Source organism: Eleutherodactylus coqui, chromosome 12, assembly GCF_035609145.1.
Source record: "Eleutherodactylus coqui strain aEleCoq1 chromosome 12, aEleCoq1.hap1, whole genome shotgun sequence".
Taxonomy (NCBI): Eukaryota; Metazoa; Chordata; class Amphibia; order Anura; family Eleutherodactylidae; genus Eleutherodactylus; species Eleutherodactylus coqui.
The window spans coordinates 80049538-80065139 of NC_089848.1; the positions used below are offsets into that span (position 1 = coordinate 80049538).

A 15602-nucleotide genomic window follows, 5' to 3' on the forward strand; every position below is an offset into this window, starting at 1 on the left:
TCCAACAGTTTAATACTGTATGTCATGACACATTTTGTGTATTGCCCCCCCTAATGTCTACAGCGCTGCGGGGTATATGTTGGCGCTATACTAATAAAGAGTAGAATGATTATTTTCATCTCTGATCTCCGCTCACTTATCCAGATTCTTGGTTGCACTACAGGGACGCCTTCTCTTCCTGTTTAGTAGATGAACACTTAACTCTTTAGGGTCCTCTCCAGAGATCAGCGGCTCAATATAAGGCCTCACTCACACAAGTGTGTGCGAGTGCATATGACATGCATTGTTTTCATGCGGTAGCATGCAGCATGTATACATGCAGTTCAATCTCCATAGGCTGTTATGGCGTGTACGTGCGCATAATATGCGCCAAGACAGAACATGTCACTTTTTTGCATGCGTATTTCAAGTGTATGGGATACGAGTACAGCATATTACTCATGCAAAAGGTGCACGCATAATACGCAGTCAACATACGCTCGTGTGAGTGAGCCATAGGAGGTTAAGGGCGGCTTCACACGAGCATATCGCATATACGCTCGCCTCAGCCCAATGTATTTGCACATGAATGAGATTGGAAGAATGTGGATATGTGCGCGTGTCTGTACATAGTACTCTGCTGTTTGCCAGTTCACACAAGCCCGACACATCCCTTCTGTGGATTAATGGACTATTTAGCCTAATGAGGTCCAGATGTGTTCTTTTCCTCCTGGTTTTGCGCAGTGTTTGACGCACCCCCTTGCGCATTTGCGCTCCTTTCATAGACTTCTATGGAGAATGTGGTGGGCAAACGCAGTGGAAAATAGAGCAAATCCTATTTCTTTGTGCACATTTATAAGAACGAACCCATTGAAGTCAATGGGTTCTATCCCTTGTGTTTTTGCACACATATATTTTATGAGCGAAAAAACATGCGCAAATACGGTTGTGTAAGGGAGCGAGAGAAGGAAAGGGTAAAAGAGAGAAAGGGGTAAGGCCTCAGTCATATAGGCATATGCAATTTGGCTCTGCGAAAAACGCACCTTTTTCATTGCCTGTGTATCTGTGTTTTTGTGCCTTTTCTGCATCTATGTTACATCCGTATTCACTGCGTTTTCCACTGTGTCTTGGCAAAATATGTTAAAAAAAACGCAGTAAATACACGTGATGTTCGTTTTCACAGTTTTTTGCTTACACTCCCATGGACTTTCATGCTGATTTTGGTATGGACCAAAGCAGGACGTACTGTGGTTACTTTTACATGCGTAATATATGCACGTCGGAACACACCAATTTAATTCAATCAGAAAAAAAATATGGACTGAATACGGACAGAAAATAAGCCCGTGTAAATGGGCCCTAAGAGAAGGCGAGAGACAGAGAGAGCAGGGGTAGTGGGAAAAAGAAGGGAGAGAGAGAGCAGGGTAAAGGAGGGAGGAAGAGAAGCGGGAAAGAGGGGAAAGTGAGCAGAAAGAGAGAAAGGAAATAGAGACCATAAGTAATGTAGAGGGAGAAGGTGTTAAGGGTAGAAAGAGGGGAAAGACTGATATAAAGGACTGAGAGAGAAGTAAAGGAGAGTGATGGGATGGGTGTAGTGATAGGGGGGAAAGAGATTTGGAGGAGAAGGAGGAGGGGAAAAGAGAGAGAAGAGACTGAAGGGGGCATGACATAGAAAAGAGGGAGAGATTGAGAAAGAGGGACAGGGACAGTGTAAATGTCGGCTGGATGGGTTCATTATGTTTTCTCCAAATGTTGCAACGAAGACCGGCTGCACACGACTGGGTTGGATTCTGGATGCAGAATCCGGCAGCGGTATCTGACCCTGTGCCTGGCCGGTGACCCCGCGTACCTATCAGTCGTCCTCATTATCTCTGCTGCATATGGTCCGGACGACTCACCATCAAACATGCGCAGTACAGATTTTCCTGCTTCGTTACTAGGCGATGACACTGAATCTGTGACCTGTCCACAATGTTAATTGCGGACGGGCTGCAGGTCGGACGGATTCCATTGACTTCAATGGAAGCCTTCTGTGCAGATACCGCAGAAAAACACAGCATGCTGCGGTTTTTCGTCTGCGAGCAGAAAATCGCAATTGATTTCAGCTCATATGCAGGAAAAAGCACTTTTCCATAGCATGCTATGGACGATATTTGCTGCGGATCCGGAGGCCGATGCCCGCTCTGGATTCTGCAGTGCAAATATGTCCGTGTGCAGACGGCCTAATTGTCTATGCTCATGAATAACTACAAGTGCCAGCAGTCTTATCTGTCTCACTGGAATTTTTGTTCACTACTCAGCAGCAGTAGCTTGAAATCTATCATATATATATATATATATATATATATATATATATATATATATATCTGTCTATCTCATATCTATCTGTCTATTTATCCATCTCATATCTATCTCATATCTCTCTATCTATCTCATATCTATTTATCTATCTAATATTTATTGCATATCTATCTATCCAATATCTATCTATCTCATATCTATTTATCTATCTAATATTTATTGCATATCTATCTATCTCATATTTATCTCATATATATATATATATATATATCATATCTATCTATCTCATATCTATATATCTATCTAATATCTATCTGTCTACTATCTCATATCTATCTATCTATCTCATATCTATCTATCTATCTCATATCTATCTCATATCTATCTATCTATCTCATATCTATCTCATATCTATCTATCTCATATCTATCTATCTCATATCTATCTATCTATCTATCTATCTATCTCATATCTATCTATATATCTGTCTATCTCATATCTATTTATTTATCGATCTGATATCTATTTATCTATCCATGGCATATACACTACCTGGGATTTCCATACTCCGCACCTGCAGGCAAATTAGAGGTTAACCCTATGAATCCTGCAGCTTCCCCTAATAACTTGCCTGCAGTATGAGTGTGTGTAGCGTTATACAGACATAGCAGAGCTAACCAGAACCTCCACCGGAATCGCAGGAGCAGCGTCGCCCTCCCCTGTGATTGGCTGCTCTGCTGAGTCTTATACACAGGGAGCACATGAGAGTCCCCAGCTAGCAGTCTCACAACTGTATCCTCCACATCCCAACCTCCGCAGCTGGCAGCTCGTCCTTCCAGGATGGATAGCACCATATTTGAGATCATCATAGATGAATTTGATCGCAACTGCAGTTTTCTGGACGCTTTTCAAGACAGTTTTCTCACCAGCAACCACACTTTCCTGTTTGATGGTAGGAGGGAAGCTGCAGGGTTTGGGAATCTCTGACGTCTCTGCATTTCCTGAAGAATGTTTCCTTTTCTTTTTTTATATATACATATAAATTCTGTTCTTCTCTTCATCTTCAGGTCCTCATTGCAGGTCCACCATTGATCAGATTGGCACCTGTTGGCCGAGGAGTGTAGCTGGGGAATTAGTGGAAAGACCATGCCCGGATTTTTTCAATGGGATAAAGTACAACACGACAAGTAAGTAGCAAAGTTTGTATGTTGTGTAAATACAATGCGGTTACATGGACTGAAAGTATCATTGTTCTTATCGTCATCGTAACATTCTAAAGTTCATTAACTAATCTCCAACCAATGCCAAAGCAACACTTCAGGGGTGATACCCACTGCAGCTGCTCTTCCTCCTCCTCCTCATCATCATCATCATTGCAAAATTCAGTAGGGTCTGCAACTCACAGACCCCCAAAATCTTATCTACTAACCAGTCTATAGGATGCATTAAAAGCAGTGTCACTGCAAACACCTGGCAACAGTGGCATATGCCACGGGTCTTACGTCTTAAGTCTCTTGGCGCCTCATGTTGCACCAGGTATCATCAGCTTCTAGTCAAACGAGAATCCCCTTTAAGTGTGTGAAATCCCCTTTGAGGCTGACATGTCGTCATTGTTATAGCATATTATTTTAATATCATACCTTTTAATTAAGTTAGGTGTAGCAGAGCTGAGTTTGACATTTTGCACAACCCAATGAGATTCTGCAGACTGTTACATCCCGTGACTTGTGTCAAAGATACAATGTATTACCTGTGGTTTTGCATAGGACTGCTGGTAATTACTGTCACTTCCCCATGAGTTGTATCAAAGGTACAATGTGTTATCTGTGGTTTGGCATAGGATTGCTGGTAAATGCACGCTAGATTACATTCTTGGGATAATACATGGCCAGAATAGCGCTAAAGATTTAAATGGCACATGGGGAGCATCCATTGCTTATTGCTAACCTGCAGATAAGACACTGAGATTTAATTAAACGACAAACTCATCTGCACTGTATATGATCATCTCAGCTCTGCAATATCTGTAGAGAATCAGTCATCTGGCACAACTCACTGTGATGTTAAGATATGTTTTGCATAGGACTGCAGTAAATAATCACAGCATACAAGCAACTCAGACCTGAAAAGTGAAACGACAAACCCAGCTCTGCTAAATCTGTAATAATGGACTCATTTAATTGTAAGCAGAAGTATCAGCACGGCATGTAGTAGTACTTAAACCTCTTTGACTTTCTGTCTTGCACCCCCCATGTGGTGCTGCTGACTGCAGTAGTCTGGGCAGACAGAGCTGTGCCAGGCAGGTGCCCACAGGATGTATGCAAGAAGCAAGCTTTCTCCTATAATGAGGCTTTGATGAAAACAATGAGGGATATTTCTTGGAGCCCTTCAAGAGGAGCGCAGCTTAGATGGGAGAAGAGGACGGGTACTGCACGGATACACTGCGTTAAGGACCTCTCACATGTGCAGAATATTTCTGCAAGGCGCACCTAAAGACGCAGCTTAATCTGCTGCTGCAGATTTCTGCCCCATAACACATGTATGCATGCGGATTTTGGTGCAGACTGCAGAATTTTCTATATCTTTGGCCGCCTGCACACGAGCGGAAATCCCGCCGCGGTATTTCCCGCGGGATTTCCGCCGCTGAAAGTTTGCATAGGAGTGCATTACAATACGCACTCCTATGCAGACGGCCGCGGTGTGGCCGCGCGAAATCTCGCGCAGCAAACAAACCGCGGCATGTCCTAATTTTCTGCGGGGCACGCACTCACCCGGCCGCCGGCTCCGGTCTGCGCATGCGCCGGGTGCGCGGCAGCCGGCACATGAAAGAGCCAGGGCCGCCAGGCGCGGGTGAGTACGCGCTCGTCCCTGCAGGCGCTCGGGTCGGATCACGCGGCGAGAATTCTCGCTGCCGGATCCGACCCGCTCGTCTGCAGGCGGCCTTAAGGTGCGACTTGCAGAAATATTCTGTACGTGTGAAAGGTCCCTTACAATCCGAATGGAATAAAGTGGATTCGGTGCGCTAGTTCAGCTCTGTAGGGCTTCATGTATCTGCTGGGATCATATCTTCCAGTGGGTATCAGGGACCTAATGTTTTCCTGTGCCTTAGAGGAGAACTTCTTAAAAGGCCACATAAAGGCCTGCAGTAAACTGTAGGACTGCAGTTTTCTCTGGTTGCGTTCAACATGTTTCTAGTCCCCTGTACGTCACAGTGAGCATTGTGATCGATAGATAGATCATAACCCCCACCAGTTTAAATGACTCTATCTATCTATCTATCTATCTATTTATCTATCCATCTATCTAAAGTGTATACACCACTTGGAAGATAGTGTTGCAGCTAATAGTAAGTGTTTTACTGGAATCAAACCTATACTTTTCTGTAATATTTTCCATGCTGTTGCTCCTCTGTATATGAGAGATAGTGATTAGGGGAGCAGGATCTCTTCTTCTTTGTGCATTGTATAGGTGATATCATAGCTCACTTGCTCATGGAAAACTGAGAATTAGAGATACAGCTTGCAGAGGGGAAAACTGGTAATAAATGCAGGCATATAATGGTCAAAAATATTCCTCATGTAAACATATGGCAGCTTATCCTAAAAGTTGTGGACGAGGAGAAAAGAGAGCGGTGGAAAGTTTAATAGTGGAGGTGCTGCCTGACCAGATGACGCACCACCTGGGTGGGTGTGATAGAGCAAGAGAATAATACTAAAAACTGGCAGTGGAGAAGGTGCAACACTCCAGGGTAAAGCAGGAAGACCAAAGGTGTGGGAAACGTCTCGTATTTAATAAAGTACATGATCAGCATAAGAAAACGTGTTTCGGGGATAACCTCCTCATCAGTTCAGCTGGTGTTTAAAATATGCAAGCAATTGGTGGGTCCCAAAAAGGGTTAATAATGAGATCCTGTTTGCTTGTGTAGTGAGGGTCAGCCAGGGCAGGGGCAGGAGAAGTTCACTAAACTATCCTAAAAGTTGTCTGTTTTCTGTTTCTCCTCCAATTGGAAGATGCTAATTTGGTCAATGATTCACTTTTTTCCATTCCTTGTAGTTCTCAAAAGTCTTCACAACGCAAACATACAAAAGCTTCAATATTCTTATAGTCTTACTTGTTTATTGTCCATACTTCAACACAGAAAAGGAAACACCCGAATTATCATTACATTACTATCTATCTATCTCATATCTATCTATCTATCTATCTATCTATCTCATATCTATCTATCTCATATGTGTCTATCTATCTCATATCTGTCTATCTATCTATCTATCTATCTATCTATCTCATATCTATCTATCTCATATGTATCTATCTCATATGTATCTATCTATCTCATATGTGTCTATCTCATATCTATCCATCTATCTCGTATCTCATATGTATCTATCTCATATGTATCTATCTCATATCTATCCATCTATCTCATATCTCGTATCTATCTCATATGTATCTATCTCATATGTATCTATCTCATATCTATCTATCTCATATCTATCTATCTCATATCTATCTATCTATCTATCTATCTCTTATGTGTCTATCTATCTCATATCTGTCTATCTATCTATCTCATATCTATCTATCTATCTATCTCATATGTATCTATCTCATATGTATCTATCTATCTATCTCATATCTATCCATCTATCTTATATCTCATATGTATCTATCTCATATCTATCTATCTCATATCTATCCATCTATCTCATATCTCGTATCTATCTCATATGTATCTATCTCATATCTATCTATCTATCTCATATGTGTCTATCTCATATCTATCCATCTATCTCATATGTGTCTATCTCATATCTATCCATCTATCTCATATGTATCTATCTCATATCTATCTATCTATGTCATATCTATCTATCTACATAATATCTATCTATCGCATATTTATCTATCTACCTAATATCTATCTATCGCATATCTATCTATCTATCTATCGCATATCTATCTATCTATCTATCTCATAGCTATCTATCTTTATAGTGTTATCCATGAGACCATGGAAGTATTGAAAAATGACAATAGGATGTCACTTACTTTGAAGTAGTGGGGTGTGGAATCAACACACAGAACCCCCTCCTAATGGTAGCAGGCAGTGATAATCAGTTTGAATGCTCAAATCTGCTTTGTAGCCACCATTTATAACAGAGGTCATAACACTGTGAAGGACCTGTCGCACAATGGACATCAGCGACACCTAATGGACCCCACTGACTTATAATGGGGTCCTTCAGGATTCACCAAGGTGTCTTAAGGAATGTGCGCAATACTCAGATGTGAACAGAACTTAAAGGGGTTATCCAGTTGTAAACTGTGGATGGGTCATCAATTGTAGATCAGTTGGGGTCTGCTGCCCAGAATCCCCATCAATCAGCAGTTCACAGAACCAGTGTGCTCATTCACTGAGCTGATTTCTGAAAGCAGCAGACAGCTCCGTTCTTGCTTTAGTGACCAGGCTTGGTATTGCGAGTCAAATTCTCATTCACTTCAATGGGAACTTTGCCTGTAATACCAGATCAGGCCACTAAAGTAGGAACAGAGCTGTCTGCTTCCTGCAGAAATCAGCTCAGTGCATGAGCACACTGGCCCGGGGAACAGCTGATCAGCAAGGATCCCAGGCAATGGATCATTGCTGATCTACTATTGATGACCTATCCTGCGACTAGGCCATCCGTAGTTTACAACTGGACAACCACTTTAAGCTTTTCTTACTTCATCAAGATTTTTGTTTTGTTCCTGCCTAGATTAAAATGCAATATGAATCCCAAATAACCCTTATGCACATTTATACAATCAGAGACAGGCAGACTTACACTATTAAGGACATACACTGCTCATAGATAGGAACAAGTGCAGGTACTGTATGCACTCTTCACATCTGTACAGTCTGCCGCAGTTTTAGTCCAAGCCGCACACATTAGCCAGTGCTCAAGAGGCAATGAATATTCTTCCTGATACATTGTTACTAGGACAAGCACTCTGCACTGCATCTGTGTGTAATGTGACGGCTCGTGAGCCGTATGATTCCCAGGGAAGACATTCAGGTTTACGGATGAGTTAGAGTCGTTGTCACTGCTAAGCTGCATTTATTTGCTCAGGGCAATTTTCTTCATTTGGTTACTTTATAAATGGAGATTTTCCCTCTTCCCGTCAGATATTGAATTAAATTAATAACCCAAATATCAAATACATCCCTAATGTACAATGTATCTTCACTAGAAATGTGCAATCCATGGCAGGATGCTGAAGACTGCATTATATTAGCATGTCTACTCCAATATGTCTTACCTATGCGTGGGAGATAAAAGTAACTATCCAGAGCAACTATGGGAGTAGTTACGTTGTACACAGGGGCCAGTATTACAACACTTATATTCTTGTACATAGGAAGTAGTGGTATTAGTGTATCTTGACGCCACCGGAAGCTAGGAGTTTGACAGGAATAACGCCCCTGTCACACCCCTAGTTCCCGATAGGGCCAAGTGTGTAAAGTCCTAGCATCACACTGTGGATTGATTTATGTGTGCACGGCACGCACAAATCAATCCATACTGTGCTGCTGCCTGTGTCTGCTGCAAACCGGCCGTCATTTCTGCCCTGCTCCCCCCCCCCCCCATCCCCGCCCGGTGGCTCACGGCTCACTGGCGTCTGCCCCAGCGGCTACGTGCTCCCTGCCAGAGAGCCGCCTGACAGCTGTGTGGCGGCAGCCACCTCTCAGCTGGGTGATGGGTGCTCCCCCGGTGACACCTCCGAAAAGGCGCCCGCCTCTGTTACCCCTAACGCCCGATGCACCCTGTGGTAGGTGACGGCGGCCGTGTCTGTCATCCGTGACATCCACTGTAAAGAAAAGTGGACGCTCCCGCACACTTCTACCTGGGGCTGTGCGGAAGCAGCAGAAGCAACCCCTCTATGCCTTCTGCCCACAATTTTAGTGCCCTTGCAGGACCTCACCAATAAAAAGCACTGCAGCCAATCACGTTGAGGTGGCGTCACGCCATGTCAATCTTCACTCCACTAGGAATTCCTGGTGGCTTCAAGATACACTAATACCGGAAGTAGTATATTAGTAGTTATATTCTTGTACTTAGGAGGCAGTATTATAGCAGTTATATTCTTGTACATAGGGATCCGTATAATAGTAGTTATATTCTTGTACATAGGGGCAGTATTATAGTAGTTATACTCTTGTACATAGGGGGCAGTATTATAGTAGTTATATTCTTGTACATAGAGGACAGTATTATAGTAGTTATATTCTTGTACATAGGGGGCAATATTATAGTAGTCATATTCTTGAACATAGGGGGTAGCATTACAGTAGTTATATTTTTGTACATAGGGGGCAGCATTATTTTAGTTATATTCTTGTATGTAGGAGTAGTATTATAGTAGTTATATTCTTGTGCATGGGAGCAGTATTATAGTAGTAATATTCTTGTACATAGGGGGCAGTATTATAGTAGTTATATTCTTCTAGATAGGAGGCACTATTATAGTAGTTATATTCTTGTACATGGGAGGCAGTATTATAGTAGTTATATTCTTGTACATAGGGGGCAGTATTATAGTAGTTATATTCTTCTAGATAGGAGGCACTATTATAGTAGTTATATTCTTGTACATGGGAGGCAGTATAATAGTAGTTATATTCTTGTTCCTAGGGGCAGTATTATAGTAGTTGTGTTCTTTTACATTAAATAGTATTATAGTAGTTATATTTTTGCATAGGGGCAGTTCTTCTTTATATTGTTTTTATAACACTGTTGTAGCAAAACTGTTGTACAGTTGCTAAAAAATATATGATTTTAACTTTTTTTCTGGACACATGTGGTTGGCATAGTATATTGGATAATTCTGTTTTATGGGCCCTATATTATGGGACAATTCCTTGCAGATATTATTACTTTGCTGGCACTTCTGTTTTGACTACACTGAGTGGATACTGAATGGTACTAATGTGGTGGAAGTTCTATTATTTTTCTATATAGGTGTTCCATTTATGCCTCTTTGACTGAGAACACTGGATTTCTCTTCCTATTTGGAGAAGGCTTGCATATTTACTTATACTATTTTTGTCTTTCCTGATCTCATTTGTATTACTACTAATAAACTAGTTATAAAATATCTAACTTATTAATATGACTATGAGAAATCTGAAGCAGACATAACACACTGGCCTGGTGACCCCTTAACACCATTTTAAAGACCATAAAACCTTCACATCCCTTATCAATGGACTAATTAGGTATTTACTCCTCTGCTCATCCTGTTGTGGTGTTTTTTAAGTGCAAATTAATCACACCATGTCTGTGCCTTTTCATATGTGTATGTTATATATATGCCTCTTCGGATTTATTTTATTTAGGTTGCCTGTCCACAGGCGGGTTTGAATTGCGTTCCCCGCGGCGATAATCCGGCCACAGGGAACGCAATGAACACTCTCCTTAGCGTTGCTACGGAGAGCGCCGGCCCCCTGTCCATGAGCAGAGAATCATTGCGATTCTCCGCTCGTGGCCGGCAAATCGCAGCATACTGCGAATTGCCGTGATTCTCTGCGATCAACCTATCTGTGAGATAGGCTGACAGCAGAGATCCATTTGCTGGCTCCTGCTCCCGGGCGGCGGATACCGCAACGCCCGTGGACAGGCAGCCTTAGCCTGAGGAAGGACCCTGAGAGGTTCGAAAGCTTGCTATAACATCATGTATTTTTGTTAGCCATTAAGAGGTATCATGTCTACAAGGTTACTTGGTTTCTCTTACTGAGAACAATCACATTGATATTATTACAGTACACTTTCAATAGTCTGGCACCTGATGGTTCAGAAATTCTAGTAATCCAACATGGGGCAAAAAGTGCATGATAAATTAACATGAATTTACTTCATAATCTGGAACGGGAAGGGGGGGGGGGGTGTCATTCTTCAAGACTCAAAACTACCAATAGTGATATTAGATATTAATGCATCACAAAGATTGAGTACCTAATCTTAGGTGGAATCATCATGCCATCATTACAATCTGCCACTGACATCAGGATTGTGATGTGGAGCTTTTGGTCATCTCTTTCTGCCCTAGATGATAAGGACATCTGTTGCCACAGAGGAACTACATATATCTGATAGTCCAGAATCATATCCAATTATCGGAATTTTACTGTATTAGAATTCTTGCTAATGCTTGCCTTATGGGTTCTTCATAGGACATACTGAGACTTATAGTCCCTCAACAGTTGCTAAATTGGCAGTCTTCTTGCTTTATGGTAATATTCATAAGATGCCTCCTCTGATTCAGAAGCTTTCACGTTTATTTGGCGTTTTCTTCTATGTAGGTCATCGCCTCATTTTCGTAAGTGAATGTTGAGCCCAATAGATATGAGAGGAAATTGTCTGTTGTTACTCTTTAATATGTAGTTGTAATCTTCAGTCACCTTTGCTGCGGGTAACCCATTGATGGCCTTCCGACTGGTTATTAAAGGGGTATTTACCGAACTGGACATGCTATTCAGTACTGCTGGGAGTTTGAGAAGGACCTGATGCTCTGTATACAACTGTGTCAGTGCTTATACCTCCAAGGACCCCCAAGTCAGCCATATCTGTGTGCCTATATGGTCCTGCCTAAGGAAGGGCCAGATAGGTTGCTTATTGGTGTCACTGATGACCATAATACATTGTAGTGCAGCAGCATTGCAGTGTACTATACAAACCATAACAAGGTATCATGTTAAAATTGCACGAGTACATGTGTTTTTTCGCGAGCATGAAGAAAATGACATGTAGTTCTAGTAGTTAAAATGGTAAAAATAACACATTGGATCCGCAAATTACATAGCATGTGAATGCAGTGCAGGATTTTTTTGCTGCAAAAGAAAATAATGGGCGATCCTTTAATAAGGCTGACCAAAAAATAGGACAAATTGCTGTTTTTCAAATTCGTATCGCGCCACATATTGGAAATCAGCATTCCTGCAACTCAAAGTTTGGCTTTTTAAAAAGCCCTGTATGCTGCCTTCCAATAGATAATGCAATAGATGTATTGTTCCATTTTGCCAGTTGCACATTTCCAGAGGAGCATGGATGGTCTTATAAGTCTCCTCACACCTTCTAGGTTGCTCTCCTTAACGACTAATTCTATCTATGTATTTTATCCAACTATATATCTATGTCACCTATCTATCTAATATTTATCTCTCATATCCATCTAATATCTATCTATCTCATATCAATATATCACCTGCGTTCCACCGGTCATGTGACACGCGGCAGGCCAATAGCGTCATTCAATGGTGTTGGGACACTGCAGAACTTTTACAAGCCATACCTCGTTATTGTTACTTATACATATACTAAGCATTTTATGCATTACTTATGCTTGACAAAGACCTCCCAGGGGCCGAAACGTGTTGCACCGTGCTATTGCTGTACCAAGAGTAAGAGAACTTACTATTCAAGCTCCTATGTGCTATAGGGGGGGGCCTCATGTTGAGATCCCCCCCAAATTAGTAAGTGTATGCACTTCCGATACCTCGTACATCCTATATGCATGGTTTCAGGTTGTCTTTTGAGCATTAGCCATTCTGTTTTCTTTATCCTGCATATCTATCTCTCTCATATTTGTCTATTTGTCTATCTATCTATCTATCTATCTATCTATCACAAATCTACCAGTATCTAATATTTATCTCTCATATCCATCTAATATATCTCTCATATCCATCTAATACTTATCTCAGCTATCCTATCTATCTCATATCTATCTCTCTCTCATATATCTATCTATCTATCTCATATCTATCTATCTCATATCTATCTATCTCATATCTATCTATCTATCTCATATCTATCTATCTATCTATCTCATATCTATCTATCTCATATCTATCTATCTATCTCATATCTATCTATTTATCTATCTATCTCTTTCTCTCATCTCTCTCTCTCATATCTATCATCTATCTATCTATCTCTATCTATCTCTCTCATCTATCTATCTATCTCTATCTATCTCTCTCATATATCTATCTATCTATATATCTATCTATCTCATATCTATCTATCTCATATCTATCTATCTCATATCTATCTATCTATCTCATATCTATCTATCTCATATCTATCTATCTCATATCTATCTATCTATCTCATATCTATCTATCTATCTCATATCTATCTATCTATCTATCTATCTATCTCATATCTATCTATCTATCTCATATCTATCTATCTCATATCTATCTATCTATCTATCTATCTCATATCTATCTATCTATCTATCTATCTCATATCTATCTCATATCTATCTATCTATCTATCTATCTATCTATCTATCTCATATCTATCTATCTCATATCTATCTATCTATCTATCTATCTATCTATCTATCTATCTATCTATCTCATATCTATCTATCTATCTATCTATCTATCTATCTATCTATCTCTTTCTCTCATATCTATCATCTATCTATCTATCTATCTATCTATCTATCTATCTATCTCATATCTATCGATCTATCTATCTTAATAGTTAATGCAGGCGGAGCAGGATATGGCCACAATAGCTCTGAGAACAAAGCAACTGTTTTGTATATGCAAACAGCTGCATTGTTCCCAGAGCTTTCAGCTGGTGTCCCACTGAGAACCTCCAGTGGGATACCAGCTGTAAGAAATCTATCATTGCTGCCTGGTGGGAAAATCAGCGTGCGGCGCTGATAACAGTCATCGCTGATGTTTAGCTTGCTAGAAATCACCGATGAACGAATAGTGCACAATGGCCGCACGTTTAGACGCAACAGTTATCGCTCAAAAGACCGCTTTAGAGTGAATTATGAGACATAATCATTGTGTCTAAATGAGCCTTTATTTAGTGTAGAGCAGTGAAATACACTGTTGTTATCACAATTTCCATGTGCTGCAGTTTTTCGATGGGTCACGGTGCGAGCGTTGGTATCAGAGAGATTCTCGCCCAGAGAGCCGGGAGGTGCAGCTCGTGGTGAGTTTGTTTCAGGATCCAGTGTGGCTTAAATAAGGAATATACTAAGGACGGGATGCAGTAGAATGGGAAAAAGATAATGTGAATATCATTACAAAGGGAGATAAAAGCAGCAGTGGAACTACAAGTCCCAGCATCGCCCTGCAAAACTACTGCCAACCCTAAAAACTGATGCAGAAATAATTCAGAAATATTCCATTTATTGTGGTACAGCTCCTTTCCTCCAGTATTTAATGGATCTATTTCAGCAGAGACTTTCTAGATAATCTAGAATTTCGCATAATTGGAAGCCAACTGCTGGGTGATACACGCATTTATAGGAGATAAGGAGCAGTAAGACCTTAGGCTGGCTTCAGCCAAGTGAATTGTAACACGTCCATATTTCATCAGTATTTGCCTCCGTATATTCTATTTTCTACTGGGCAAACACTGATCCGTATTTACCCAATTGAAAATAATGACAATATGGAGGCAAATATGGGAAAATAGACTATGCTGCATTTTAAAAAAAAATGGCTGTGAAAAATACAGAGCCCAGGCGACTAGCCAGACAGCAGATTGTTTATACAGCATACATTGGAGCGGAGTAGCCTTTATACTGCAATACAGTACATTAAAAGATTATGCTCATGTACCTGTAGCCAGAACTGCAACTTGTGTGTGGCCAGACATGTCTTGTTGTGTCAGTACTGCAGTAAGTAGTGCAGTGCAATATCCTGGAAAACCCTTAAAACGTCAGTAAGAGAGCTACAGAACAAAAAAAATTGTATTTTAACCTTTTTTTTGGCAAAAACTGTACCCTTTGTTTATGCAGTTTGCTCTCTGACATTAGGAACTATTCTCTGCTCCTGTGGAAAGCATATAAAACACTGTCTCGTTTGAGCAGTAATTTTATTATCACTCAAATATTTACAGGCAGAACAGAATTTATGATGGGCTGCAGAGAGTATAGTGTGTTACAGGGGAATAATCATATTCACATTAACATCACTAAAGATATAAACAATCCTAAAATAGGTTTCACTAAAATGTTTTATTAATTTCTGAAAATAAGTTACCATCATACATAAATATAAAACTAAGATATCTATGACTCAAAAAAAGTGTTTCCCTACTGATCCCTTGTGTGATCTACTACCCCCTTGTGGACAAGAATATAACTACTATAATACTGCTCCCTATGTACAAGAATATAACTACTATAATACTGAGCGTATGTACAAGAATATAACTACTATAACACTGCCCTGTATGTACAAGAATATAACTACTATAATACTGCCTCCTATTGTACAAGAATATAACTACCATAATACTACC

At 40.6% G+C, this 15602-nt stretch overlaps 1 protein-coding gene across 2 annotated transcripts in view; it reads left to right on the forward strand.

Annotated features, from left to right (window-relative positions):
- The window catches only part of LOC136586754 (corticotropin-releasing factor receptor 2), a 251085-nt gene that overhangs the window by 115333 nt on the left and 120150 nt on the right, over positions 1-15602 (forward strand). Inside the window, exons 1-2 of one of the 2 annotated variants that reach the window (XM_066584955.1) lie at positions 3121-3232; positions 3348-3467. In XM_066584955.1, coding sequence (XP_066441052.1) covers positions 3121-3232; positions 3348-3467 — 232 coding nt within the window. Of the gene's footprint in view, positions 1-3120; positions 3233-3347; positions 3468-15602 lie in introns of those variants that run through there. The other variant, XM_066584954.1, reaches the window with a different exon arrangement.